The sequence below is a fragment of the Geotrypetes seraphini genome, chromosome 7, assembly GCF_902459505.1.
Source record: "Geotrypetes seraphini chromosome 7, aGeoSer1.1, whole genome shotgun sequence".
Lineage (NCBI taxonomy): Eukaryota > Metazoa > Chordata > Amphibia > Gymnophiona > Dermophiidae > Geotrypetes > Geotrypetes seraphini.
This window is the reverse complement of record NC_047090.1, coordinates 43,498,205-43,523,587: the sequence shown is the minus strand read 5'-3', so window position 1 is coordinate 43,523,587 and position 25,383 is coordinate 43,498,205. Positions and strand designations below refer to the sequence as shown.

The 25,383-nt window shown below is 43.1% G+C and overlaps 1 protein-coding gene across 2 annotated transcripts in view; it reads right to left on the bottom strand.

The window, feature by feature from the left end:
- Window positions 1-25,383, bottom strand: part of CCDC77 (coiled-coil domain containing 77) — a 159,223-nt gene that overhangs the window by 122,090 nt on the left and 11,750 nt on the right. For both annotated transcript variants that reach the window (XM_033952793.1, XM_033952794.1), the window contains exons 4-5: window positions 20,505-20,647; window positions 8,890-8,986 (exon numbers count right to left, since the gene is read on the bottom strand). In XM_033952793.1, the coding sequence (XP_033808684.1) occupies window positions 8,890-8,986; window positions 20,505-20,647 (240 nt within the window). The remainder of the gene's footprint in view (window positions 1-8,889; window positions 8,987-20,504; window positions 20,648-25,383) is intronic.

Here is a 25,383-nt window from a genome sequence, read left to right as displayed (position 1 = left end):
AAACAGGGCTTTCCTGATGAATAGAGATCACCTGGGGGGGGGGGGGGAAGGAGCAAGTTTCAAGTTTATTAGGATTTTATATACCGCCTATCAAGGTTATCTAAGCGGTTTTTACAATCAGGTACTCAAGCATTTTCCCTCTCTGTCCCGGTGGGCTCACAATCTATCTAACATACCTGGGGCTATGGAGGATTAAGTGACTTGCCCAGGGTCACAAGGAGCAGTGTGGGGTTTGAACCCACAACCCCAGAGTGCTGAGGCTGTAGATCCAACCACTGCGCCACACACTCCTCCTGTAAAGGCATAGGGGCAATAAGTGAAGAGAGACATCGGGGGGGGGCTTCAGAGTGAATGCACGTGTAAGTCAGCAAGAGGAGTTTAAACTGCATTTGGAAATGGATGTGAAGCTAATGAAGTGATTTGAGGAGAGGAGTAATGTGAGAATAGCGGTTCTCACGGAATATGAGTCGTGCAGCAGAATTTTGAATGGACTGAAGAGGTGAGAGACACAGGAGGCCTGAGAGAAGTACATTGCAGTAGTCTAAGCTCCAGGTGATGAGAGCGTGGACAAGAGTTTTGATAGTGTGTTCAGAGAGAAGAGGACGGATTTTGATAATATTATAGAGGAAGCGACAGGATTTGGTGGTTTGTTGGAGATGAGCAAAGAAGGAGTGAGGGGAATCAAAGATCACCCCAAGGTTGCGAGCTGACGAGACAGGGAGGAGGATTGTGTTATTCACAGAAATAGAGCACGGCGAGAGGGGGGAAGTGAGTTTAGGCAGAAAGATAAGGAGTTCAGTTTTAGCCATATTCAATTTGAGATGGCGGTGAGACATCCAAGCGGCAATGTCAGACAGGCAGGCTGAAATTCAGGCCTGAACTCCTGTAGAGATATCTGGTGTGGAGAGGTAAATCTGGGAGTCATCAGAATAGAAGTGATATTGAAAACCATGAGAGATCAGTGTACCAAGAGAGCGGGTATATATGGAAAAGAGGAGAAGGCCCAGGACAGAACCTTGGGGTACACCAATAGAAAGCAGGATGGCAGCGGAGGAGGATTCACCATAACATATGCTGACGGTACGATGAGAGAGATAGGAAGAAAACCAGAGAGAGCAGAACCCTGGAATCCCAACGAGGACATGTTGAGAAGGAGGTGTTGAAGGCAGCAGATAAGAAGAATGAGGATAGAGTAAAGTCCATTGGATTTGGTCAAGGAACAGGTCATTAGAGACTTTAGCAAGGTCAGTTTCTGTAAAGTGGAGAGGGCAAAAGCCCAATTGAAGTGGGTCAAGGATATTATGAGAAAAAAAAAAGGAAGTCCAGCACATTCGAGTAGTTTGGATAGGAAGGGGAGGATGGAGATAGGGCGGTAGTTGGGAGGGGGAGGTAGGGTCTAGGGAGGGTTTTTTAAGAAGGGGTGTAACTACAGCATGTTTGAAGGCATCAGAAACTGTAGCATTGGAGAGTGAAAAGTTGAGGATGTGACAGATGGGAGCGATTACAGTGGGAGTGATGGATGCGAGTAGGCAGGTAGGAATCGGATCAGAGGAACAGGTGGTGGGTTTGGAGGAGAGAAGGTGAGCAGTTTCCTCTTCCATAACTTCAGAAAAGGAAGAAAGGGAAGTTGACAGCGTGGACAGTTGGAAGGGGTGGGGGGGAGGCGACATTGTTGAGAATTCAAGGTGGATCTTGTGAATCTTGTCATGGAAGAACTCTGCCATCGTCTGGAGGGAGAGTGAAGAAGGGTTAGGAGGTGGGGACACTTTGAATAGTTGAGCGTGGCAAAGAGACAGCGAGGGTTGGCACTAAGAGAGTAAGTTAAATGGTTGTAGTAGTCCTGCTTGGCAAGCGAGAGGGTAGATTGGAAGGACGTCAGCATGAATTTGAAATGAATGAAGTCAGCAAGTGTGCAGGATTTAAGCCAAAGAAGTTCAGCAGCTTGGGCACAGGAGCACAGGTAACGTATTTTGGGGGTCAATCAGGGCTGGGGTTTGGTACGTCTTGCAGGGCGGGATATGGGAGGGCAAGGGAATCGATAGAAGATGAGAAAATGGAGTTATAGGAGAATGGAGTTATAGGATAGGACAGCTTTTTACTACTATGTCATTGTTTGACATAGTAGTAAAAAGGATATATGAGACAGTGGTAGACAGCGTGTCAGGATCAATAGCCTGAAGGTTCCTAAATATTTGGGTAGTGATCGGTTGGGGTTGAGGGTGATGAGTTGTGAAGGTTAACAGCGTGTCAGGAAAAGGATAGATGAAACAGTGGTAGACAGCGTGTCAGGATCAATAGCCTGAAGGTTCCTAAATGTTTGGGTAGTGATCGGTTGGGGTTGGGGAGGAGGGTGATGAGTTGTGAAGGTTAACAGCTGATAGTCGAAGATGGTAAGATTTGAGGTGCAGAATTCGGTACTAGAGCAGTTGGAGGAGAGGACAAGATCAAGGCAGTGGCCTTTTTGGCGAGAGGGGCGGTGGAGCACAGCTGGAGGTCACATGAGGACCTTAGAGCGAGAAACCTGGATGTATAGGAGTAGAAGGGTCATCGGCATGTATATTGAATTTGCTGAGGAAAAGGGAGGGAGATGAGGGTTCAAGAAAGAAGGGATTGGCCTGTCAGCTACAGACCAGTCTGTGAATTCTCAAGCAGGTAGCTTGTCAAATTTCTTCAAACATGAAAGAACCGTGAAAGGGGACGAAGCTACGTCAAATTTAAAATAATGAATGTGGGAGAGCAGAACTGTAACACCTGCAGTCATGTAAGCAGAAGAGACTGATGGGAGGAGCTGAGCTAGCCTGTGAAGTACTCGAGAGGCAGAGTGGAAAACCTGGAATGATTCTCTTCTGCAGTCAGGGCTGGTTTTAGACATTGTGGGGCCCAGGGCAGAAATTAAGAAGGGGGCCCCTCCTCCTCGTGATCTTCCCACCATTACTACCATACATAATACAACTTTAGTTTAATTCTTAATGGTGGGAGGAGGAAGCACCAACGTCAACAGTAAAGGTACAATAGGGTCATTTAACACAGCAAGGAAGGAAACTTGTGTCGCTAAAAAATGTAGTAACTTATTCCAATTGAAAGCTATCACCTTATTTTCCATTTTTTAATTTATATTTAATTTATAATATATGATTTGTAATGTGTCAGTTTTTTAAATTTATACCTGCTATTTTTATATTTTCCACAGTACAAGAAGAAATAAGTCACTGTTTCTCTTTCTGTGGTGTTGCATTCTGTGCAGTGTCTGGCTTCTTAAGTGTTCCATTTAATTTTTGTCTACATATGTTGTATTTTTATCTATTAACCTTTTAGAGCAAAATAGCACAGTTATTACCCTACTTTATCTTTGTCTGGTAATTTAATTTTTCTAATCGTGTTGATTCCAGTTTCTGCCTTCTCTTAACTCTGTCTTGCCAGGGTTTCCTGTCCATTTGTCATTCTCTCTTCTCCTATCTTCATTTCTGATCTTTTACTTTCAGTTTCTTCCATTTATTTTTCTGCCTCTTTGTTTAGATTTCATTGCTACTACACAGTCCTTAAATTTCCCTGTTTTAAACACATCTACCTAAAACATCTCCATCTCTTTTCCTCATCCTGGACATCCTCTTCCTCATATTTCTCAGAATTTCAATAACTTTGTCCTATTCCATCCAGCATCTCCTTCTTCTCTCTCCCTTCCAACCAGAGTCTCCCCCTTCCCTCCAGTTTCCCCTTTCTCTCTTCCTATGTCTCCCTTCCCCCCATTCCAACCCGAATCTCCTGTCTCTCCCTCCCCCTCCCCCTTCTTCACTACGGCCATCCAAGATCTCCTCTCTCTCTCCCCCTCTTACACCCCTACAATCCAACATCTCTATTTCTTTCCTCATCTACAATGTCATTTTGTCTCTCATCCTCAGCATTATCCTATCTGTCTTCTTCTCCCCCCTATAGTCAGCATCAACTGTCTCTTTCCCAACCCCCCTGTCCCACTCTTTTTTCCTTAACCAAATCATGACCCTGGCATGTAGCATCCCCTGCAGGCCCCCTCCACTCCCATCTCTCTTCCCCTCACTCACTGTATTGTCAAAATTATCTTCTCTTCCTCCTGAGCCCCACAGCTACAAGGGCCATCGACGGCCTGGAGAGGAGAGGTAGGCTTCACTCCCTTCAACTCACTTGCTGCTCTCTCTCCTGCTGCTGCCACAGCCTGTAAACCAGGGGTGCCCACACTTTTTTGGCTTGCAAGCTACTTTATAATGACCAAGTCAAAATGATCTACCAACAATAAAAATTTAAAACACACAAAGCATAATGTACGCACAGAAAATATTATCATTTATATTCGGGGGGTTTTCAAAGAGGTCAAGATAGATGACTTTAAAATATGCAATGTCACCTCAGTAACAACTATAGAAAAATAAACAAATAAAAGTGCAAAATAGACAAAAGATATAACTTCTCTAAACTGACATATTTTGATCACTAAATTGAAAATAAAATCATTTTTCCTACCTTTGTTGTCTGGTGATTTCATGAGTCTCTGTGCTTCCTTCTGACTGTGCATCCAATATTTCTTCCCTTCTTTCTGCCTCCTGCTAACTCTCCTCCAGACCTCATTCCATTCCCTAACATCTCTCTCTCTCCCTACATGAGCCCAACTTTTTCTTCCTCTCCCTGCCTGCCCCTTGCCACCCAACACACTCCATTCCCTCCCCCAACTTTACACTTTTTCTTCCTCTCTCCCTGCTCCCTCCCCTTTCTTTCTGTCTTTCTTTTATTCTCTCTCCCTGCCCCCCCAAGCCACCGCCACCAATTTTTCCCTGGTTCCTCGATGCCGACGCAGCAACAGGCCAGGCGCATGCAACAAGTGCACAAGTAGCGGACCCACAAGCCTCCCCCCCCCAACGTCAATTCTGACATTGGAGAGGAAGTTCCGGGCCAACACATAGGGACAGACATAGTTTCAAAAGAGAGAACCAATTCAACATATAGGTACATACCAAGTTTCAATAAACAGAGGGCAACCTATCTACAATACATAGGAGCACAGCAAAATAGGTATGACAGTCAGCAGCATACATTGGATACTCTTGAGTCTATCACCTCTTATCTCATTCTATTTCCTCTCACTCTGGAGTTTCCTTTCAATTGAAAGAGATTCACCTCATGTGTATTTATGCCACGTAGGTATTTAAACATCTCTCACACCAAGCAGCATCATGGGGTAAAGACCTAGAACAATTACTTTCGCCCTCTACTTATGAGGAATTTAGGAAATGTCTAAAAACACACCTGTTCCTAAAACATCTTGACAACTGATCCACTTATCTCTTTCCCCTCAATAGCGACCTACTGTCCTTTTGATCACTTTTCTCCTCAACAATGAATTTCCTGTCTTATTACTTCTCTTTCTTCTTCCCCTCTTGAAGTCAGTCAATTTGTACCTTTGCTTTGGAGAAGTGTGTGGCACAATGGTTGGATCTACAGCCTCAGCACCCTGGGGTTGTGGGTTCAAACCCCGTGCTGCTCCTTGTGACTCTGGGCAAGTCACTTAATCCTCCATAGCCCCAGGTACATTAGATAGATTGTGAGCCCTCCGGGACACAGAGGGAAAATGCTTGAGTACCTGATTGTAAAAACCGCTTAGATAACCTTGATAGGCGGTATATAAAATCCTAATAAAACTTGAAACTTGATCTTTTGTAAACCGCATAGAACTTAACGGTATTGCGGTATATAAGCTGTTATTATTATTATGATATCTACCCTCCCCGCCTTTCCTCCAAAGTATACATACTGAGATCTTTAAATCTGTTCCCATATGCTTATGATGTAGACCAGGGGTGTCAAAGTCAGGCCCGCGGGCCAAATCCTGTTCCTTCCCTCCATTCATCTCATTGTCCACCATCTCTCTTCCGGCTTCCCAGTCTCAACTTCAAAGTAGCCTGCAGAGGATTGCCGGTAGGCTGTAGCGATCCTAGTAGCCTGCCGTAGCCTCCACATCACGTTCCTTCTGCCGCGGTCCTGTACGTCAGAGCAGAACGTGTCAAAGCAGCTCCTGATTGGCGAGGCCCGACTTTAGTACAGGAAGAGGCAGTCGGAGCATACAGCGAGTGATTTCCTTCACTCACCAGCACTCCGGCTGCCCTCTCCTGTCTTCCCTGCCTAAAATCCATATTTGCAGTTTTTCGAAATTCGCAGGGGTTTTAGCACCAAGTAGACAGCATACCTCCCGGGGCATCATGTTTGATCTGCAGATGGACACTTCTGTACCCCTTAGAAGGGAATCGCCAATCACCACTACTTTACGCCTCCTAGTGGTCATGAATCCAGCAATTTTAGGGATTTCAAGCTTTGGTCCTTCCTCTCCCTGGGATGCTCTCATCTCCTCCACTTCCAGGGCAGCATTCCGGTTCTTCAGTACAAAGGTGGCTGGAGTAACAGTACCAATCTTACAGGATTTCGTAATCCGAGTCCAGCTATTTTCCCTCAGCACAGCCTTTTCTTCCCTACTGCTAGAAATCTTTGACACCTCATGCACCTCTCATTCTCATGAATGCTTCTCAGTCTTGCCACTTCCTCTCTCAGTTCCTTTACTTCCTTAATGAGGGATTCAAGCTGAAAACAGCTGGCACATGGAACCACTCCCTCTGCCTGAGTAACATTTTCTATCTGCAGAAAGACAGAAGCTGTAACCTGAGAAGCATTTTATCAAATTTTAATAAACTATGAAACACAATGTTTCCTAGCCATAATGTGGTTGTATAAGTACTTACAACTGGAAGAAAAAAAGAAAGAACAGAAAAATCCTACTAAAAAGTGATGCCCTGTTCCTGGTTGGCTGACGAGCCCAAAAAAAAGCTCTGCTTTGGGGTGGGCAGGTAGGAATTAAACTCAAGGGTCACCTGTGGAGTCTGATCTCTAAGAAAGTCCTCAGAGTTCATTTTCAAACTAAGCGGCTGAAACCAGCCAGAGATCTCTTCTCAAGGAGTTCTTTTCAGTTAGGGTGAGAGGATTCATACCCTCATGAAATATAGTGCACTTGGCCTGAGTTTAAGAGTTTTCCAGGCCTCTCTTCCACTCCCCAAAGTCTCAAAAAGGTCCTAAACAGATCCCAAAAAACCTTTTAGTCAACAGCTCTCTCCTCAAGCAAATAAGAACTGCCGCTGCTGGGTCAGATCAGTGGTCCATTGTGCCCAGCAGTCCACTCCCGCGGCAGCCCCTAGGTCAACCTATCCCTTAGAACCAGGCTTATTGAGGATTAGGCATTAGGCCAGCATTTCTCACCTCAAAGGAAGTAAGATGGCCGATGCCTTTTATATGAATTGGCAATTTTGATGTTTTTTGATATGTTTGTTTCGTTATTTTTTAATTGTATATGTTTGGTTTAAATCTGCTTTGTTTAAGGTGAAATATAAATAATTAACTATAACATAGTTATCTACATGTGTATTTATGTGTTCTGCTCATGCTTTGTCCAAACTCCACCCCTAAGGGTGCCCACCAGCAAAGTATGAGCCATCATGTCATATATTTTTCAACTAGTCTGTATTCTCTTCGGGGTAATGTCTTCAACTAACTGAGTTTTGCACATACCATGGCTGTAATGAACTTCAAGTTCACTCCTCAAACCAGGGTAACTGGAGTATGATCTCTGTCTCTCAAATCTATTGCCATTGCTTGCCATAGTACTTGAATTGTGCCAAAGAAGCTTTCCTCTGGAAAGCTTTAAAAACTCATTCATATTACTACATCCATGGATAAATAAATAAAACAAACAGTGAAGCATGTGCTCACTTTGGGGTAAAGTATATACCGTATTTGCCGGCGTATAAGACGACTTTTCAGTACCTTAAAATCCTCCCCAAAGTCGGGGGTCGTCTTATACGCCGGGTACAGTTTACATGCCCTTACTTGCGGGGCTGGATGTACTCAGTCGCGCGGCTCTTCTTCTCCCTACCTTCTCTGCTTGCAGCACAGAGCCGAACGGAAGTCTTCCCGACGTCAGCGCTGACGTCGGAGGGGAGGGAGGGCTTAAACAAAGCTTAAACAAAGCCCTCCCTCCCTCCGACGTCAGCGCTGACGTCGGGAAGACTTCCGTTTGGCTCTGTGCTGCAGGCATGGCAGGTAAGGAGAAGGAGAGTAGCCTCGCGGTACCAAGAGAGAGGGGCGGCCGCCCCGCCCCGGTTGCAGCACAGCCGGCTAGGTCCCCTTACTTTTGTGGCACTTCCCCGACCGACCGATAACAGCCCGGGTCCGACAATCCTCCCTGCCCTGTAGCCGCGAATCTAAATTACCTTCTTACAGCAGCTGTAAGAAGGTAATTTAGATTCGCGGTTAAGGGCAGGGAGGTTTGTCGGACCCGGGCTGTTGTCGGTCGGTCGGGGAAGTGCCACAAAAGTAAGGGGACCTGGCTGGCTGTGCTGCACCCGGGGCGGTAGAGAAGGAGGGGGGGGGGGGGGAGAAGGACGCTGAAATGCCATGGTGAAGACAGGAGGGGGGGGGAAGGACTCTGAAAGCACTTGAAGACAGAGGAGGGAGAAGAACGCTGAAAGCACATGGGGGAATACAAAGGGGTGGAGAAGGAAGAAGGGGTAGTCTTATACGGCGAGTATAACACAAAACTATTTTTTAACTAAAAGTTGGGGGGTCGTCTTATACGCCCAGTCGTCTTATACGCCGGCAAATACGGTAACTGAATATTGGACTAGATGGTCTGACACAGTATGGCTATTCTTATGTCCTTTATAAGATAACTAGTCATAGATAAAGCATATAACTTTCTTTTAATACTGACTCTATGTTTTTAGATGTTGTCCTGCTAATAAGGCTTCCTTCATCATCAAAAACTTAACATTTTTCTCTGTCCCTTTATTGTTTGCATATCAACCTAATTAGTGAGCATACCTTATCTGGAGGCTCCTTGAAAAAGTAAGTCATTTCATCAGTATCATTTCCCACAAGGGCCAACAGCTGTTGAATTTTCTTTCTGTCCTCCAACTCCCTGTAAATTAGGAACAAGATCAAAATGCTACACAGAAGAATAAAAACAAGCTCAAATAGATACTGGCACATGTTCAGTAACAACCTCAGCAGGACTACAGGCCAAACCAGGTTTGCTAACTAGAAAGCACCTGCCTCTGGCCCATCTACACCCTTCCCTTGGTTCCACAGCTCCAGTTGGTATTTGTCAACAAATTAAGCTATTTAAAGCCAGGACTGGTAGAGCCACTTGGCAACCCTAGGCCATCCTTTCACTCTTCTTGTCCACATTCATCCTTGCAGTATTTCAATAACAAAACTAATCTACTAGGATACTGATATTTACTCTTAGTCAGTTTAGGAAAATAAATGCAATTCTACCACTTTCAATTTGAATTGCTTGCAGAAATTTAAAGTTTCAAGTTTTATTAAAATTTGATGTGCACGCAATGTCAAATATTTCAAAGCGTATTACAGATTAAAATAGGGGAAAGACTTTACAGCAATTTATTACCAAATAATATATATATACAAAATTCAATACAGACACAAAAGGAAAGGGGGGTGAACTACAATCATTAAAGTAAAAAGAGGACATATACGGTAACACATTAGGGGGCAAAGAGTGAAAAAGGCAGACTGAATTTAAAAAATAAATAAACAAACAAAGAGAGAAATGAAAAGAAGTATAAGAGGAATATTGAATCCTATAAGTAAGAACTGCTTAGAATTAGTTGATTAGAATATAAGATATAAGGTTTTACACATAAACTGGTTGTCTTGTCTATGCTTCAAATGCATCCTTATAAAGGAAACTTTTTAGCTCATTTTAGAGGTTTACGCTCAGTGTTATGAAAAGATTTATAGCAAGAGGCTACCAGATCTTACATCTCAGATCAGGAAGCAGTTATTATAAAAGAGGAAATTCCAGAACCAAAATTATAACTATTTGAACATCTCATTAGTTAAAATGGAGATAGTAAGCCTTGATTGCTAATTTTCTTTCCTTTAGTCCCTCTAGACTAGCACAAATGGGTATTATGCACTCCTATCAGCAGACCCACAGCTTAGCAGGGAAGACCAGGGCAAACTGGACACCCCTCTTGTGGAGTTTGGTGCAGAAGGGCGACATCAGTTTGCGTTGTGCCGCAACTCACACCGAATAATCATTAAACAGAAGCATCTTTGCCCCATCGAACTCCAAGGCTCCCGTTTTGCGAAAGGCCTTAAGGAGCACCTCCTTACCTCGCCAAATGCAATAGCGCACCATGGCCATGCACACCTGTTTATCATCTGCTGCCTTAAGGCAGATACGGTGGGCTCTCTCGCAGTCGAATTGCAGGCCAGAATCTGCATCGGAAACGGTCTCGGGCAAGCCGACAAAGCAGAGATTGTTACGCCGGCTGCGATTCTCATGTTCTTCAAGCCAGTCCTGCATTTCGGCACTTTGTTTTTGTAGAGCAGACACCTGTGCCTTCAATGCAGAGTACGTGTTCTCCTGGCTCGAGACACACTGTTCCACTTCAGCGATCCTTCGGCTCTGCACATCAAATTTCTCGTGGACCTCCTCCACTACGGAATGGAGTTTGTTGAGGCAGTCCGCTAAAGATGCAATCACCGAGCGGGTATCTCTTGAATCCAGTCGCCTGCGGGGATAGTGAACGAGACAGACTTTGCTGCCATCTTGACTGCAGGTGAATGAGGCTTATTGTGGGGTGGTTTCGCGGTTCGTATTGGTATGCCAGAACGCGTTCCGCTGCCCAATGCAGCAACAACAGACTGGATCACTGGGCACAGTAAAATAGCAGAGAATAGAATGGATTTGGGCAGAGTCTGTTCAAGTAGGCTGCATCATGTGACCCCCTCTGGACTAAATTCTAAATGGACTACGAGGACCAGTGCAAGGTGTAGAAGTAGAAGGAACACTGGGAAGCAATGATCACAATATGATCCACTTCAACCTGAACACGGGGGCGAAACATCGATGTAGAATGACGGCCACGGCACTGAACTTCCGAAAAGGAAATTATGAAGGGATGAGACTCATGGTAGGGAAGAAGATTAAGATGATAAGCACTGCAAAAACGCTGGAGCAAGCATGGTCCCTTTTTAAGGACACGGTCACCGAGGCACAAAATCTATATATACCACGTATCAACAAGGGATCCAAGAGGAAAAAGAACAAGGAACCGTCGTAAGTCACTTTCGTGGTGAAAGAAGCGATCAGAGATAAGAAGGCTTCATTTAAGGAATGGAAAATGTTAAAAACAGATGAAAACTGGAAAAAGCACAAGAAACATCAAAGCAGGTGCCATAAGGCGGAGAGAGGGGCCAAAAGAGACTATGAGGAAAAAATAGCCAAGGAGAAGAAAAACTTCAAGCCGTTCTTTCGATATATTAAGGTGAAACAACCCGCGAAGGAAGCGGTGGGGCCATTGAATGACCATGGAATAAAGGGAGTGCTGAAGGAGGACAAAGCCATCGTCCCAAAAAACTGAACACATTTTTTGCGTCTCCATTTACCGAAGAGGATATCCACAACATACCAAAAGCCGACAGGCTATATGCAGGAAATGAAGACAGGAAACTGACAGGATCGAAGATCAGTCTAGAAGAGGTATGCAGGCAGACGGTAAATCCCCGGGACCGGATGGCATCCATCGAGGGGAGATCTGAGAAGCTACAGACCGCTGAGTCTCACCTCGGTACCGGGAAAGATGGTAGAGGCGATGATAAAGGACTGCATCATTGACCACCTTGATGGACACGATCTGATGAGGACCAGCCAGCACGGCTTCAGTAAAGGAAGATCTTAGTTGACGAACTCGCTGCACTTCTTCGAAGGAGTAAACAGGTAGATAGACAAGGGTGACCCAGTCAACATCATATATCTGGATTTTCAGAAGGCATTCGACAAGGTCCCACTTGAACAACTTCTATGAAAAATTGCGAGCCATGGAATCGAAGGTGAAATACTCACGTGGATTAAAAACTGATTGGCGGATAGGAAACAGAGAGTAGGAGTAAATGGACACTACATGGACTGGAAAAGCATCACGAGTGGAGTGCCGCAGGGTTCGGTGTTGGGCCCATTCTCTTTAACATATTTATAAACGACTTGGAAATTGGAACGACGAACGAAGTGATTAAATTTGCACACAATATGAAATTATTCAGAGTAGTGAAGACACAGAAGGATTGTGAAGATCTGCAACGCGACAAACACGCTTGAGAACTGGGCTGCAACATAGCAAATGAGATTTAATGTGGCTGTGTAAGGTGATGCATGTCGTACACGAATACAAGATGTCCGGTGCAGTACTTGGAGAGACCCCACAGGAAAGAGACTTGGGAGTATTGATCGACAAGTCGATGAAGCCGTCCGCACAATGTACGGTGGCAGCAAAAAGGGAAAACAGAATGCTAGGAATGATTAAGAAGAGGATCACAAACAGATCGGATAAGGTCATCATGCCACTGTACCAGGCCATGGTACGCCCCCACCTGGAATACTGTGTCCAGCACTGGTCGCCTACTTAAAGAAGGATATGATACTACTCGAAAGGGACCAGAGAAGAGCAGCTAAAATGGTTAAGGGGCTTGAGGAGTTGCTGTTCAATGAGAGAGTAGAGAAACTGGGCTCTTCTCCCTTGAAAAGAGGAGACTGAAAGGGGTCATCGTTGAAACATTCAAGATAATGAAGGGAAAAGACTTAGTAGATAAAGACAGGTTATTCACCCTCTCCAAGGTAGGGAGAACGAGAGGGCACACTCTAAAGTTGACAGGGGATAGATTACATACAAATGTAAGGAGGTTTTTCTTCACCCAGAGAATGGTGGAAAACTGGAACGCTCTTCCGGAGGCTGTTATAGGGGAAAACACCTTCCAGGGATTCAAGACAAAGTTAGACAATTTCCTGCTGAACCAGAAAGTACGCAGGTAAAGCTAGACTCAGTCGGGGCACTGGTCTTTGACCTACGGGCCACCGCATGAGCGGACTGCTGGGCACAACAGACCACTGGTCTGACCCAGCAGTGGCAACTCTTATGTACTCACCGGCCCATCAGGATTTTGGGGTGGGGGGTTTCTTTTTTCAGAACAGACTCCACGGCTCTCAAGCCAACCAGGGGGCCAGGCCTCTGGCTAAGGTCCCTAGAAAACTATGGAGCTTTGGAATAACCCTGCTGCGGAACCTAGGCGCTTTCCAAGTATTCCGAAAGCATCTGTAAATCTGGCTTTTCTCCAAAACGCAAAGCTATCTATTTAAAATGTAAAGCTAGCTATCCTCTTCATAACCTCTTATTTCTTATTATGTCCTTTCCTCATTTATTGAATTACCTGTAAACCGTGCCGAGCTCTATCTTTATGGAGATGATGCGGTATACAAACTTAAGGTTTAGTTTAGTTTAACACCCCCAAGGTCAGAAGGATTACCAAACAGGACCCGCCCAAGATTTCTCCGGCACAAAAGGGGAACCAGGAGTCCAAACACAAAAATCCAACACGGCTAAGAGGGGAACCGAAATTAGCCTACCACTCTGCTCCCGGAGACTGAGGAAGACTGGATTAGTACAGGGGATGCTATTCTGATATACAAGTTTGTTCTCTGTCTCCACCTGCTGGTAGCAGTGAAGTATATAACCCATCCGTAAGGAAATAGACCAGGGGTACCCAAAAGGTCGATCGCAATCGACTGGTAGATCGCAAAGGCAATGCATTGCCTTTGCGTCCTACTTGCTTCCCGACTAAGAAGCGCCGAGTCGACCAACTTCCTCCACCTAACGTCAATTCTGACATTGGAGAAGAAGTTCCGGGCCAGCCAATTGCTGCCTCGCTGACCCGGAACTTCCTCTATGACTTCAGAAATGACATTGGGAAGAGGAAATCTGGTCGGTCCGACGCTTCTGTGTGGGGAAGCAGGGAGAGCTTGGGACGGTGGTGGTTTGGAGGCCTGTTCCCCAATGGTGGCGGCAGTGGCTTGGGAGCAGGCAGGGAGACAGAAAAAAGGGGGAGCAGGGACACAGAAAGAAAGAAAGGGGGGACAGGAAGACAGAACGAAAGGGGGCATGGAGAAAGAAAGACAGAAAGAAAGGGGGCATGGAGAGAGAAAGACAGACAGAAAGAAAGAAAGGGACAGGAGGACAGAAAGAAAGGGGGCATGGAGAGAGAAAGGCAGACAGAAAGAAAGAAAGAAAGGGGAGGGAGCAGGGAGAGAGGAAGAAAAAGCTGGCGGAGAGAACGAGGTCTGGAAGCATACAGCAGGTTGAAAGACGGGAAGAAATATTGGATGCACAGTAAGAAGAAGAAAGTGCTACAGAGACTCATGAAATCACCAGACAACAAAGGAAGGAAAAATGATTTTATTTTCAATTTAGTGATCAAAATGTGTCTTGTTCTGAGAATTTATATCTGCTGTCTATATTTTGAACTAGCAGTTTTTAGCGCAGGGAGCCTATGAGCATTGAGAGCAGCACAGGGCATTCAGTGCAGCTCCCTGCGCTAAAAACCGCTATCGTGGTTTAGTAAAAAGGGAGGGGGTATATTTGTCTATTTTTGTATAGTTGTTCCTAAGGTGACATTGCATAAAGTCATCTGCCTTGACCTCTTTCAAAATTGGCCTGACATCCTCTGTTCTCTATTTCTGAGATCATCATCAATCAGTTCTCCTTATATCCCTAGACTTATCAACAGCCTTTGACACTATAGACCACCATCTTCTTCTAAGCAGACTCAGATCATTGGGAATAACTGATGTTGTTCTCCAATGGTTTCAGTCTTATTTTTCAGAATGATCATCAAAAGTGAAATTTAATAATTCATCTTCAAATACAATTGCAACTAGTTTCAGGATTCTGCAAGGATCAATCTTATCTCCCTTATTGTTCAATGTATTTTTGACTCCTCTGTTAACTCTTAGCCAATCAATTGGGTTCACACATTTGCATACGCTGACGACATCCAACTTTTGTATCCCTTGGATCCAAGCTCAGCCGAAGAAATTTCAGCAGTTTAATATGAAATTGTAGAAAATATCCAAATGGTTATATGATAATAAGCTGGCCCTTAACACATCTAAAACAGAGGTTATGCTATTCCCATGTAGGGAGGGACAGAAATTAGGAGCCAGCATAAACATTACGCTTAAAGAAGTCACCAAGGTAAAGATACTCGGGGTCTTTTTGGACCAGAAATCGAATTATCATGATGAAATAAGTTCACTCATTAGAAATTGTTTCTATAGGTTAAGGCTGATTAGATCACTATCCGCATTTCTGGATGAATCATCTCTGAATACTTTAATACACTCGTTAGTCATATCAAAAATTGACTACTGCAACGCTTTGTACAAGGGAATAACCTTAAAAGAAATACGTAGATTGCAAATCCTACAAAATACGGCAATAAAAATAATTACTAAAAGGAAAAAATTTGATCATGTGACCCCCCTTCTAAAGGAAAAGCATTGGTTACCTTTAAATCATAAAATTACATATAAAATAGCGTTACTTACACACAAAACTAACGAATAAAGCTTCTGCATTCTTAAAAAGGCTTCTAATCCCTTATATTCCTACAAAATCCTTAAGATTGGAAGATAAATCTCTCCTCTTGGTCCCTTCACTAAGACTCATTTATTCAAGGAGAGACACTATCTTTTCTGTCACGGCCCCTCAAATCTGGAATTCGTTCCCAATCAATATAAGGGATGAAAAATTACTTAGTAAGTTTAAAAGATTCCTGAAAAGCTGGCTTTTTAAAGACGCTTTTAACTAAGTTATGCTAATTTTATATATTCAGGATGCGTGTTAAGAGGACTAATAATGCTGATAAGTGAAAATTTCCCCATCCTATTGTTTTATTACCTTGCCCTTTTTATTTGTTTTCAAATTGTATTTAACCATTTATTTTTTTTTCTTTTTACCTTTTGTGTTTGGTTGGTCTAGAGTTGTATTAACTGTCTGGTTCGATTAATGTGTTTTTTCTTTTTACCCTAATTTTATCACTATTTGTAAAATCGCATTGGATTATGATTTTGTGATCAAATCAAATTTTTAATTAAACTTGAAACTTCTTGGATCTGTAAGGTAGCAGTTTGGTCTTTGCTTCATTCCTTTGCTTGTCATTACAGGCTGAATGTTTACACCTGTCAGGATGCTGCCTTTGGGGCCTGGGGTTTGGAGGCAGATTTGCTGGGGTCCTGCCCTTGACTGACACTGCTTTGCTACTGCCCATCTGTGCCAGTCTAGAGGGATACTACGGAAGGAGAAATTAGGTCTTACCTGCCAATTTGCTTTCCTTTAGTCCCTCTAGACCTGCACAGAACCCACCCATTCTTTGTCTCTACTGCTTATGTTTCTCAGCTGTGCCTAGGTTCAATCTGAACTGTGAGGGTTGTTGGTCCAGAGTTTAAAAAAAAAAAATTGATAAATAAAAAACCCCCAGTAACAACAAAAACAAGCAAAGCAGAGGCTGAATGATAATTTGGCCATATGAGTTACGATGCTATTCTTTGGCATATTCACCAAGGGTGTAATTTGGAAATTACTTCTTTTTAAAAAAAAACAACCAAAACATCTTTATTCATTTTTACATCTTACAAGTGTATCAATAAATGACATTTGAAATTGAATACAACACTTGAATTTCTATCATATTCAACATTAAATCATAAAATTTAACCCCCTCCCTCTCATCCCTACCATAACCTATAGACACACATCATATAAAATTTTTCTTTCCTATTGATCTAAACATTTAATAAAAATTCAGACCTCCCCCCCCTCTCACCTTCTCATTTGCATTGTAGTTATAATGGAAAAATTGTATCTATTCATTACAATAATTTGTAAATGGCCCCCAGATCTCTTTAAATTTCTTATAATTCCCTTTTTGTATGGCTATTATTCTTTCCATTTTATAAATGCGACATAACGAATTCCATCAAAAACTGTAATTGAGTCTACTCCAATTCTTCCAATTACTTGTGATATGTTGTATGGTGACCCCAGTCATAATCAATAGTTATTTTTAGATGAAATTTGGCTCTTTGCTCTCATTGACATACCAAATAGAACTGTATCATACAATAATGCCACAGGATTTTCCAATAAACAATTGATTTCCAAAAGGCCAAGATAAATGGACAATAGAATAATAAGTGATCTAGAGTCCCTACTACAAGATTACAATGCCAGCATCTATTGGACATAGAGCTATTTAACTTTTGTAATCTAACTGGGGTCCAAAATGCTCTATGCAGAAGAAAAAAACAAGTTTGTCTCATAGATGCGGACACCGTACATCTCATCCTCCAAGATCAAATTTGTGGCCATTGAGACGCAGAAATTGATGCTTAATCTCAATGCTCCAAATATCCCTAAGACCAGTTTTAGGCTTTTTATTTACAAATCCGTTTATCAGTTTATACCATTGTGTGACCTGGTGTCCCAGGAAGTCCACCTGAAAGCATTAAAATTCCAAACTATATTGCGTATTAAGATTTTTCCATTTAGGGAACCCTACCTGAATGGCCTGCTTCAGTTGCAACCATCTAAAGCTTTGTGATTTATTAAGACCATATTTTTGTTGCAACTGTGAAAAATCAAGCAGTTTACCATTTGAAATAACATCATCTAAAATACATATACCTACTATCATCCAATGCTTCCAGATGACCTTAAATCCGCCAATTTGAATCTTGGAGTTTAGCCATATAGTTTGATTCGTCGATTTATAGATTGGAATAGGTTAAAATTACTGACATATCGTAAGGATTTCCATGTATCCATTAATATTCTGTTTTCTTTATACAATCTAGGCATTTTGATACTGAGAACATGACATAAACGTAGAGGAAACATGAGTTGCCATTCCAACCACAACCAATCTGGGGTATTATCAATGAGCTCTGGGAGGACCCAATACATACCCTGGTGTAAAATATAGGCTTGATGATACCTATAAAAATTGGGAAAATTTACCCCACCCTCTGTAATTGGCTTTTGTAGAGATACTAAAGCGATTCTAGGAATTTTACCCAGCCAAATAAATTTTGTAAGAATACGATTTATTTTTTTATAAAAGGACCCCTGAAAAAAAAAAAATTGGTATCATACCCATTTGGTAACAAACCACAGGCAAGATCATCATTTTGATAGTTTGAACTCTCCCCCACCAAGAAAGATGTAAAGGATTCCATTGCTCACACATTTCTGTTACCTTCTGTAATAAAAAATTTTCATTCTCTTTCATTGTGTCTTCCAGCATATTTTTTATCTTAATACCTAAATATTTTATTCCATCCTCCTTCCATAGAAAGGGGAATGAATCAAACAAGCCTTTTGTACAATGTACATTTAGTGGAAGAACTTCTGATTTGCTCCAGTTTATCTTATATCCTGAAAATATACCAAATTTATCTATCAATTCAAGTAAGCTTGAAATGGTTGTTTCTGGATTTCTCAAATGAAGCAGTATATCATCTGCATATGCAGAGACCTTGTATTCCTGATCTGAATAAGGAATACCCTGTATCTCCTTCCCTTGCTGAATAGCTAATAACAAGGGTTCTAATACAATATCAAAAAGCAAAGGAGATAAGGAACAGCCTTGTCTTGCCCCCCTCTGCAAATTAAAACGTTCTGAGATATTATTATTTATATACAATCTAGCAGCAGGGGAGCTATACAATGTTTGAATCATTTGTATAAATCCTGAACCTATGCCAAACCGATCTAATGCTTGATACATGAAGGTCCATTCCACCCGATCAAAGGCTTTCTCTGCATCCAAAGACACAGAAAAAGCCAGATCTTTCTTGGCTTTTGTTAAATTTAACATATGAAAAGCCAAGTCTGTCAGTACGGAGCTCCTTCCTTACCTGACCATTTTCATGCGTGACCAAGCCACGCCCCCCAAGGTTCGGGAAATTACTTCTGTATTGAGCACATCAAGTGGTCACGTATGTAGCTGGGGCTGCCTGTGCTATTCTAGAATTGACCAGATCAGGAGGCGGCAGCTCAGATAACTTGAGGGTTTTTTTTTTTGAGAGGTCTTCAGTTGTTCTTTCCTTTTCCTTGGAGGTAGGGAGAACGAGAGGGCACTCTCTAAAGTTGAAAGGGGATAGATTCTGTACAAACGTAAGGAAGTTCTTCTATACACAGAGAGTGGTGGAGAGCTGGAATGCTCTTCTGGAGTCTGTTGTAGGGGAAAACACCCTCCAGGGTTTCAAGACTAAGCTGGACAAGTTCCTGCTAAACTGGGCCGTACACAGGTGAGGCCGGACTCATTTTAGAACACTGATCTTTGACCTGGGGGCCGCCGTGTGAGCGGACTGTTGGGCACACTGGACCACTGGTCTGACCCAGCAGCGGCAATTCTTATGTTCTTATCTGCCTGGCTATTCAGTGACTTGCTTCCAAGGGACTGCACAGCCCACTTATAGATTAAGTTGAAGCACAATGGTTCTCAGTCTTCATCTGCTAGTAGGAGTGTACAATATAATACCCATCTGTACCAGTCTAGAGCAGGGGTGGGCAACCATGGTCCTTGAGGGCCACAACTCAGCTGGGTTTTCAAGATTTCCTCAATATGCATGAGACTGAATTGCATGTATTGCTTCCATTGTATACAAATAGATCTCATGCATGTTCATTGTAGAAATCTTGAAAACCTAACTGGGTTGTGGCCCTCAAGGACCATGGTTGCCCTCCCCTGGTCTAGAGAGACACTATAGAATATAACCCTAACTATGCAGTAATCGCAGTAGATCAGAAATCATACAGTTCATAAGGTTTAGGAACTTGATGCTGTGCTTGTTTTGCTGTTCTAGAAGTAAACAAATTCCCATCCTATCTTCATTACTGCCCCCCCCCAAAGCTAACAATCTTGAGCCAACTCGGAATATTAAAAAATACCTTTACTGTATCTTGCTTCATACTCAATTTAAAACCTACTATCAAAATTGCATTTTAGGAAAAACAGACAATACATAAATCTCTAGTTTTGTGCTGCCATTTCAGAATAGCACCAGTACACTTGGGTATAGTATTCCACAGAAAACTATTTCATTCTAAACGTTACGGTCAAGGCCAGTGGAAATATTCTGTTCCTGTTCCTTTATTACAGCTTTGCACTTCACTGTTGCTCATTCAGCTCCAACAATTCTTTCAAGCACAATAAACTTTTAAATCACACCTACTTAAATTTTTCTCCCATATATAGAACCTCAGTACTTCCAATGGTCCATGACCAGAGTCTTAAACTATGGCCGTCTTACACTTAAACTCTTTATCAATCGACAGGAGTTACTACTTTGGAACATCAACCGACAGGAGTTATTACTTTGGAACATCAAGGACACCATTCTTCTCAGAGGCTGTAAACACTATCTCCACAGCTGTCTCAGCCTCAACAAGCCTGAGTAGCAGGAGCGCAATTTGGGACTTGGCTATCCCACACAAGAGCACACTTGTGCTGTTGGTGTAACTTTATCACTTTATGAAACCAGTATATTGAGCCTGCCTTACTTCCTCCATTACCTGATTTTCAGCCTGTCATTCTCAGAGTAAAGGCGTAGGACATGCTCCCTCTCTTGAAACAGGTAAACCTGCATGTCACCAAGAGCTGTCTGCAACTCTGTTAACTCCTCTTCTCTCTGATGTAACTCCCACTGCAACTTGTGCTGTTAATGAAATAAAGGGTCAAATAAAGGCGGCTCTGTAAACAGATGATAGCACAGGACTACCTGAAAGTTAAGATCTGTTAAAACTACAAATTAAGAAAAACCATAATATTGTCTGTTTTATAAAACATATAAAATTATTCCTTGTTATATGCAATCTGAAAGGTTTTGGAACACATCGCAGAACATTTGGGGGGGGTGGATGGGCAGGAGTAGGGATACTGCTTGATGTATTATACACGAATTAAAGTGCGAGTCATGCTAGTATTGACTAAACAGATCAACAGCATTCGTATTACAGCTAAAAAGAGATTAGGTCTTACCTCACTAATATCTTTTTTTTTATTAGATAGGTGTGTCATTCAGGACAGTAGGATATTCTTTACATGCTCATGAACCATGCAAAAAGATTCCACTCCAGGTTTTCAACTCCTCTTCTTTCTACTAAGTGCTCTGTCCCTTTCAGTTTGTACCAAAGCAGGCAAAAGCCCTATATAGAGACATATAAGGAGGGGTATGAAGAGACTCCCAAAATACAGTGCTGTTCTGCTCTGAAAGTAAAACAAACACGTTAAACATTACAATGAAACAATGACACACCTATCTACTAGAAAAGATATTAGCAAAGTAAGAACCTAATTAATTTTTCTAGTGCATTAGATGTGTTATTCTGGACAGCAGGGACACACAAAAACAGTCCTAAAAATCTAGGGTGGGAATTTTGCATCTGCTTATAACCTGAGGACCCAAATTCAGGGTCCTCCCATGCTGCCACTTTCCCTCCACAGAGCTTGGAAAACATATGCAGTGTGGACCAGGTCGCTGCCCTACAAATCTCAGGTGAAATTGCCTGAGCTTCTGTCCACAAAGAAGCCATGATTCTTGTCAAATGTGCTTCCAAGGAAACCTTGAATGTTTTGATTATGTCTCTTCTCAGTCTTCTCTTTTCAAGGGAGAAGAGGCCCAGTTACTCTAGCCCACAGTTCTCAAACACAAGGCCCGCGGGCAGAATCCGGTCCACCTGACGTTTTCATTGCCACACCTGGGTGGTTTATCTTCTGGCCGGCTTCCTCCTCATTTCCGCAGTGTGCTCAAAGCTGCAGGCAGTGGCTCCTTGCGTGTCTTGCACCTCCTCCGGAAGCATTCCCTCCGATGTTGTAATGTCAGAGAAGGCTCCGGTTCAGGCGCAGGACCGGCTTAGGGGGCCGCTGTCCGCGGCTTTGAGCATACTGTGGAAATGAGGAGGAGGGAGCCGGCCAGAAGATATACTGCTTGAAAGCCATGGTAGTACTTTCCAGCACAGAACAACAATCTGTCAAAGCCAGAATGGGAACGACAGCTTCTTGCTGGCTTGATCACCTTTGGACATACTCTCAGAACTTACTTCATCTCCCAAGGCTGCATTGACAAAGAAGACATAAGAGCACAGGTACCTGGGGAAGACCCTCATTCTTCTAATGAAGCCCCTCTCCCCTTCCCCTTTTCCTCAGGTTTGAACATGTGGAATATCAATGGCTACTAGGATTTCACTACTCATAGCCTAATCCTGTTTAAAGAGCTGAGAAAGCATGTGCATAGTTGTGATGGAAAACAGATTTTAATGAAGTACAGAAAAGTTATGGCAAGCCTGCGCAGTTTAATTTTGTGATTAACCATTTTGTGTTGTTAATAAGATTATATTGTGTGTGTATATATGGAAAAAATGATGTTACAATTAGTACTATTATGGGGGTGGGGTATGGGGTGGGGATTGGGCGGAGTCTAGCCCTCGACTTAGCCTGTGTTTTAGATTTCAGCCCCCTTAATGTGATTGAGATTGACACCCCTGCTCTAGCCTCTTATTGTATGGCAACTCCCCCAACCTCTTAACCATTTTTGTCACTCTTCTCTGGACCCTTTCGAGTAGTACTATGTCCTTTTTCATGTATGGCGATCAGTGTTGGATGCAGCATTACAGGTGAGGGCGTACCATGGCTCGGTATAACGGCATGATAACCTTTTCAGATCTGTTCGTGATCCCCTTCTTAATCATTCCTAGCATTCTGTTCACCGCCGCCGCACATTGTGCGGACAATTCCATTGACTTGTCTACAAGTACTCCCAATTCTCTTACCTGAGGGCTCTCTCCGAGTATAGAACCGGCCATCCTGTATTCGTGCATATGATTTTGGTTACCGACACGCATCATCTTGCACTTATCCACGTTGAACCTCATTTGCTATTTCGCAGCCCATTCCTTGACTGTATTTTATGTCTCTTTGTAAGTCTTCACAATCTTTCTGTGTCCTAACTACTCTGAATAACTTTTGTATCATCCGCAAATTTTATTACCTCACTCGTCGTGCCAATTTCCAGGTCGTTTATAAATGTGTTGAAGAGCACAGGCCTGAGCACCGAACCCTGAGGCATTCCACTCGTGACGCTTTTCCAATCCGAGTATTGTCCATTCACCCCCACTCTCTGTTTCCTATCCGTTAACCAGTTTTTAATCCACGCGAGTATATCACCCTCGATTCCATGGCTCGCAATTTTTCGAAGCAGACATTCATACAGAACCTTGTCGAATGCCTTCTGAAAATCTAGATATACAATGTCGACTGGGTCACCCTTGCCTATCTGCCCATTTACTCCTTCGAAGAAGTGCAGTAAGTTTGTCAAACAAGATCTTCTTTTGCTGAAGCGTGCTAGCTGGTCCTCATCAGTTTGTGCCCGTCAAGGTGATCAATGATGCGGTCCTTTATCAGTGCCTCTATCATCTTTCCTGGTACAGAAGTCAGACTCACTGGTCTGTAGTTTCCCGGATCTCCCCTCGAACCTTTCTTGAAGATTGGCATAACATTCGACACTTTCCAGTCTTCCGGAATCCTTCTTGATTTGATCGACAGATTGGCTATTAGTTGAAGCAGTTCAACTATAACCCTGTTCAGTTCCTTGATTACCCTAAGATGGATGCCGACCAGTCCCGGGTATTTATCATTTTTAAGCCTATCAATCTGTCTGCATACCTCTTCTAGACTGGCTGTCATCCCTGTCAGTTTCCCCTCTTCATTTCCTGTGTATAGCCTGTCAGCTTCCGGTATATTGTATATAATCTCTTTGGTAAATACAAACGCAAAAAACGTATTCAGTTTGTCGGCGATGGATTTGCCCTCCTTTAGTACTCCCTTTATTCCCTGGTTATCTAACGGTCCCTTCCTTCGCGGGTCATTTCCCCTTAAATATATCGAAAGAACGGCTTAAAATTTTTGGCCTCCTTGGCTATTTTTTCTTGGTAGTCTCTTTTGGCCCCTCTTATCGCCTTATGGCACTTGCTTTGATGTTGTTTGTGCTTTTTCCAGTTTTCGTCCATTTTCATCCTTTTCCATTCCTTAAACGAAGTCTTCTTGTCTCTGATCGTTGCCTTCAACGGTACAGTGAGCCACACCGGTTCCTTGTTCCCTCTTGGAACCTTTGTTGATACGCGGTATATATAAATTTTGCGCCTCTGTGACTGTATTCTTAAAAAGGAACAATGTTTGCTCTAGCGTATTTGCAGTGCTTATCCTCTTCCTAATCTTCTTCCTCACCATGACTCATCCCTTTATGGAAGTTCAGTGCCGTGGACCGATTTTTTGTTCCTGTTGAAGTGGATCATGTTGTGATCACTGTTTCCCAGCGTCCCTTCTACTTCTATACCCTGTGCTGGTCCTCGTAGTCCATTTAGAACTAAGTCTAGAATAGCATTTCCTCTCGTAGTTTCTATGACAAGTTGTTCCAGGAAGCAATCGCCTACAGCATCCAGGAACTTGGTCTTTCTACTGTAGTTGTAGTAGCCTAGGTTCCAATCTATCCCCAGATAATTGAAGTCGCCCATGATAACTGTATTGTCTCCCTTGCAGTTGCGTTTAATCTGGTCCGTCATTCCTCCTTCAGTCTCTTCGGACTGCCCTGGGCGTCGGTAGTAGACGCCAATCTTCATATCCGTTCCATTTGTTCCCGGTATTTTGGCCCATAGAGACTCTACCTTATTGTTCTTTTGCCGCGTGTTCTCTCTGGTAGACTCAATTCCCTCTTTTATGTATAGGGCAATACCCCCATCTTTCTGTCTTACTCTGTCTCTGCGGTATAGTTTGTATCCCAGTAGTACAGTGTCCCAGATGTTGTCCTCGTTCCAGCATGTTTCCATAATGTCAATGTCTAGGTCTTCTTTTTGTGCTATAGCTTCCAATTCCCCCATTTTATTTCGTAGGCTTCTTGCGTTCGTGTACATACACTTAAGTTTATGGTCTGTTACTTTCTTGCACTTTCTACCTCCTGTCTCCTTCACTTCTGTCCCTTTCGATCCGCTGGGATTTCTATCTTGCCTATGCTCTGGTGAGTCTTCCCTGCAATCTTCTTGCATGGTATCCTCTGGGTATACCATTTCCCGAACCATCAACTCTTGGTCGACTGTTGGCTTTCCCCTTCTTCTTAGTTTAAAATAAAAAACTTCTCAATTTCTCACTTGATGTTGTTTGCACGTAGCCTCGTTCCATCTCCACTGAGGTGGAGTCCATTCTTCCTGTATAGATTGCTCTTCCCCCAAAATGCCGTCTAGTTGCACACAAAGTGAAATCCTTCTTCCTCACACCAGCATCTCATCCACACGTTGACTGCTTGCAGTTCCGTCTGCCTCTTCCCTTCGGCCCTGGATACCGGTAAGATCTCCGAGAACGCTACCATTGGCGTTCTGATCTTCAGCTTCCTTCCTAGCATCT